General features: G+C 45.2%; 1 protein-coding gene across 1 annotated transcript in view; it reads right to left on the minus strand.

Moving 5' to 3' along the window:
* PLEKHA8 (pleckstrin homology domain containing A8) overlaps positions 1–5,736 on the minus strand; it is a 30,775-nt gene extending 25,039 nt beyond the window's left edge. The window contains exon 1 of the mRNA XM_031057656.1: positions 5,651–5,736. Within this exon, the coding sequence (XP_030913516.1) occupies positions 5,651–5,690 (40 nt within the window). The 5' untranslated portion in view covers positions 5,691–5,736. The remainder of the gene's footprint in view (positions 1–5,650) is intronic.
* Positions 5,737–5,742: the final 6 nt, after the last annotated feature.

The following is a 5,742-nucleotide window of genomic DNA, read 5'->3' on the forward strand; positions in this document are numbered from 1 at the left end:
TAGCACCTTAACAATGGTACCACTTTTTAAAGCACTTGCTTGAGGGACACTAGAGTGAAGGAAGCAACAGCTGGAACAGGCTTTAACACAACGACCTTCTCCCAAACTGTTTTTCTCACAGGGATTCCATGAAGTCCATTTTTGTTTCAATCACAACTGTTAGGCCAATGTCAGCAGCGCTGAAAGAGCATCCTGTCATCACAGGGCAACTGGGTTTGTTTGCAAACGATTTTATGGCAGTGCCCAGCCAAGGCACAGAGAGCAGAGAGCACAATGTATCAGTCAAGCATTTTCGAAGGGGACGCAGTGAAAGGATGAAGGGCAGAGGGTGGAGGCGGAAGTTCAATAACACAGGCCCTCTGCTCAGACACTAATTCAAGTAATACAAAGCTCCTGGGAGTTTTCCTCCTCTGTTTGTATTTCCCAGCCTCGGAAACCAAGCTGCTCCTCTCTCTGACCCCTGGGGTGGTTATCAGGCCAGACTAAGTTAACACACTGAACTTATGTAAGCACATACAGATACCACATGATGCTATCTCTTCACCAGCAGTCTACCACACCTTTGGTTTCTGTCCTACCCAGCCATTTCCTGTGATCACTTACTTACTTCAGTGCAGGGGGACTGAATGCAGCGGCACCAGTACTGCAGCATACCTGGCAGGGAATGGAGGCTCTGCAGCACTGCTCTAACACAGAGGAGAGACGGGACACCGATTTCCATTCCTGCAGCCTCATCAAACTTTTCTACTGTGAGCACATTACATAATTCCAAAAAGGTTGGACAAAAGCAAGGTTGCTGCATGAAGAAATACAGATGGAAAGGGGAAAAAATAATGAGAATGGTCAAATCACACAAAGACAACTAAGCAAAATCCAAAGAGAATTAACTAATCAGTCCCTGAAGTATACTGCATGAAAAGTCTCATCCAGCCAGAACTGGCTAAGAGTCAGGCATTCATCTAAACCAACACCTGGATCCTGAGAGCAGGCCACAGCCAATAATAGATGGCAGTCCATTGCCCTGAAGGCAACAGAAACCTCAGCTGTCTAGGTCCACCTCCACAAAAACCAGACTTCTAATTTTATACAATCAGAACTTGGACTATACCCAGAGGCTAAAATGAAGGGGGAAATTATAAAAGGCTTTTTAGAACCAAGTCTTTTTCTAAGTGTGAAGTTTTTGATTAATTCCTCTATGTCTGGAAACAGAGGAGCTTATTTCCAGAGCTCGATATCAGCTGGAAGGATATGTGTCTCTCATCTCAAAAGGTCAGATTTCTCAAACTCCCAAAACAAAGACTTGCTCTAAGCAATATCACATGCATCCAGATCCAAGATACAAGAACTAATGCTTTTTCTCATTTTCTTGAGCTCTACCCCCAAGTTTATTAAAGAAGTCTGAATCATTAGAGACAAGAGCAATTTAAAGTTTTATGTGGAAGCTGAAATATACTGCTTGGTGTTGGCTCTTGGTTTATCTTGGGATAAACTGAAAAGAATCCAAAGTACAACAATAAACTGAGAGGGGATGATTACATACAGGTAGATGGGGAGAGCTATCTGAAGTATGTGGCATGATGTAGCGTCACTGGTGATGGCATGAAGGCGAGTCTATCATGCCTTGAGGAAGATTAATTACTTAGGGGTAGAATTACTCACCACAAATAAGAAAGTGAATATTTAAATATCAGGAAAAGCTTAGTCTTGTAAAGGAAAGTGATCAAAGCCATTTTATGGAGCACCTAAAAAATACCAGGCAAGGCAGTGGAATTAGTCATTTTCCTCAAATGATGAAGCTGCCTTTGAACCAGCCAAAGCTGATCCATACCATTCTTTCAGAGTTAGCAGCAATCCTGCCTGTGGCCAGCAATTCCAGGTAGGGTGTATGCCTGAACTGAAGACCTAAACTGAACTGAATTTCAGCAGAAAGAAAAAAATCAACTTGAAAGTGCCAAGTTCTCACACACCATTGAAGGGAGGTATTCCCCAATTCCATGCTGTATCCCAGCAGTAGCTTACTCATTCTATAAACCTGATGAGAAAAAAATCATCAATGTCTTTTACAAGGCTAACCCCAAAGACTAAATCAATTTATTTTATTAACCAGAAGTTATGCTCAACAAAGAGCACACACTGCAGGTTAAATTCAGAGTCCCATGGGAGGCAGTTTCCAAGCAGCCAAGAGCAGCTTTCACGAGCAGTTCAGCTTTGGTCTGTCCTTTCTCTATCCTGCCAGCAGCATTCCCCAGCTGGAGATCAGTCACGCTGTGACATTGCAGCCAGGATCTGCCTTTGATGCTGCCCACACCAGAATGGTTTGTGCTCAGCCAGGACTGCAGGCAGTGGCAGCACAACAAACCGAGGAGCTACAGGGAGGGCACACAGTGACACTTTTATCATTCCAACTGCTTACTACAGTTAAGAGGCACTGAAACAATAGTCACACACCCATCCCCAGCCCCCATCGAGCAAAGCTAACATCAGATAGAGACTTTTGGCAAAGGATGAAATATAGGAATTTTTTAAGATCATGTTACATGCTTTGACTATAAGCTCAGCTGAGGCCAACTAACATGCCTGCATGATTTAAGTCACCCTGCTCTGGGTTTTGAGGATTAATAATTTGAAGTTTGCAGATGCATTACATATCTGCCCAAGAGAAAAAGTGCTGTCTCACTTTATATGACAATAATTCTGCTTGCAAAGTTCCCTGCTCTCTTAAGGTTTTAACCAATTTAGCGAGGGAAGCATAGACAAGAGCAATCAAAAGACACACAACACAAACACAAGATCACAACAGATTTTCATGGGCTAGAACTTTGTGACTGTATATCTGATCCAAAGTTGGCACACTTCACTTGAACTTAAACAAAAGTAACACACTGAGAAATCACTCTCTGGTGGCCATTGCATTAGGGGACAGAAAAACTCTAAAAAATCTCAGTTTTCTAAACTCAAGAGATTTCCAAGTTAGCACTGGAAACCCTGCATATAGAAACCACAATGTGAGTGCAGGATCAACACCAGAGGAAAAACCCTACCTTCGAGCAGAAACCAGGTAATACTGATTTAATTTATTCTAATCTACACAGAGCAAACAAGTGCATTTATTACAAACAAGATAACTTGTTTAAGCAGTAAGACAAACTGATCTGTCTTTCAGTTGGTGGCAATCACGGTGTGCTTTCTTTGCCCTTTACCCACAGAAAACCAAACTTGTTTTCTATTTCTGAAACGTTCCTGCTGTCAATAACTATGTAATTTGCAACACAGATCTAGCTCTGGGCCCAAGAGCTGGGAGGAAATGGGCTGATGTGGACTTGACCTCTCATGATGGCAATGACATAAGACATTACGAAATCAAAATTCCCAGAAAAGACTCAATTACCAACAAACTCGCATCAGCTCCTCTCTCACAGCAAGAAGGAAAAGCAGTTCTTTTCTACAATTTTATGCCTGGTCTATCTCTTCTCTGACTGTGAGGGGTCCTCCTCATTCTGAAGTACATCAGCACTGCGTTATTAGCACAGGCACACACCAACACAGAGGGATGACACACAATTTCCCCACTTTTTGCATGCATCGTTTACACTGTACTGCACCTGATTCATCAATCTTGAGCAACAGGAAAAGCGTACTGGGGGCAGAATACTGGCAGAAATACTGTTCTGGATGACCTGTTGAACCTTCTTATTTCCCTTAATCCCCAAAAGGAGGCTTTCCTGTCTCTCACTCTCCAGCTCTTCGTTATTGCTACAACGATCGCTACATTCCAGAATGAAATTTTTTTTTTTTCATCTCTGCATAAATTTGTAACTTAATGGCTTCAGGGCAGGAACTCTTCATTTTGCAGCAAAAGAAAGCACTAGTATGTACAGACAGCTTGCAGAACAGCAAATTTACTGTTCTCAAACACACCATGGGCCTTCTGCAACCTAACAAAAGGCAGAGTGACCCTGACCACGACACTTACTGGAAGAGTCAAGTTTCAACCAAGAAATCAGAAGGATGCTTCAATCTTCCATCACAGATTTTCTCTGTGTTGACAGCAAAACCTCTCCTAGTTTTCAGCCAGTACAAATCTTACATACGCAAGGAAAAGTTTCCTTCACTCTGCATTCACTCGACTGAGGTTTGCAAAGCATCATCCTTCTTCATGCAGGGTCATTTGACTGGAAGCGCTTATCAGTGTGGCTAGCAATAGAAAACTTGATTTTGATGAAAACAGATTACTTCTTAGTCTTCATCTTACCATCAAAACAGAAGACCAGCTGATCCTACAACAGGCACACTCAGGCACTAAAATGTCAAATGCCACTCAGTTATCTACAACAACATGGATTGTTTCCTACAGACACACATTCCCAGGTCTCATGGCATGAAACCAAGCACAAGGGTTCCAGACACACCCCAGCATCTCAGCAATGCAAAGAAAAACATGTAAAACTTTCGATCAGCTGAACCATAGGTGGTGTTAGTATGGGGAAAGGACTAACATCAATCCCACAGTTCTGCAATTCACATGGAAAAGGCAAGCATGGCTGCTCCTACCACCACTTCATAATTCAAGAGCATTCACAAATAATTAACAACAAAAGAAAAAAATCCATGTCTGTTCACTGAGACCTGACAAATTTTGATTCTCATCTCAGAACACCTATTGCCTAAAGGGGAAAAGTCACAGCAATCTTCCAGCATAGCAATAAATCCAGCCTCGTGCACCACTGCTGCCCCCCCATCCCTACCACATGAATTCAACACTCGCTTGTGCTTCAGCTTTTTCTTTGTTTAATTTTGATTTCCTCCACTTTCCCAGCTAACCAGAGTGCTGCAGCTGTTCCAGCCTCTCGGGAGAAAGTCAAGCAAGGCAGCAGCCCTTGCACACACACACACACTGCTGAGCAGCACTCGCACCTGGCAGTGTCAGGGTGGTCGTGGTTACTCCTCTCTGACCTTCAAGTTCCCAAACTGTTCCCACAAACCACACAGAGGTGGGCACCTGGCAAGACCCCATCCACAGCCCCAAACCACACACCTCTGCCCCACCTGACTCGAAGGTGACATCCCATGGGAACACAGGGGGCTTCTGACCCCACCACCTTCAACCTCTGCTGAGCAAACCCTGGCCACACACGGCTGCTTCCAACCTGCCATGACAATCAAGCCTTCCATGGCACGGGAACACCCTAAAAATTAAAATTTGGGCCTAGAGCTAGCCGGACAAACCCCCTCCACCTTTTTCCTAGTCTTTTTGATTTTCTGCATGCCTTCTCATCCGAATCCCCCAGGTGGGACTGAATGGCAGCACGTTTTTCTCCCAGCTCTGGGAATGCCCCGAGTCGCCTCGATAGAAGTTCCCCGGAGGTGTGTGGAGAACGGGGAAGTTCGCTGCAGGAGCTGTGACCCAGAGCATCCAAACTACCCAAACCCCAACCCACGGCCCCGGACGGGCACTGGCACCGGGATAAACGCCGGGCAGTGACACTAAGGCAGCGCCGGGGCTGCTCTCCTGCGTGGCGGGGTCAAGGGGCAGCGCTGACCCGCACGCAGCAAGCACAGTGAATACATACAGGTATGTACTTGTATAAATACATATACGAGAAGATGACGGCGCCCGTCCCGCAAAGGCTGAGCGCTGGCAGGCACTCACCGCTCAGGTAGTTGGTCCACTTGTACAGGACCCCCTCCATGCCGGCCGGCCCCCGGCCCCATGCAGCGCGGCCGCCCCCCGGCGGGGTCACG

This window comes from Geospiza fortis, unplaced genomic scaffold (assembly GCF_000277835.1).
Source record: "Geospiza fortis unplaced genomic scaffold, GeoFor_1.0 scaffold95, whole genome shotgun sequence".
NCBI classification, from domain to species: domain Eukaryota; kingdom Metazoa; phylum Chordata; class Aves; order Passeriformes; family Thraupidae; genus Geospiza; species Geospiza fortis.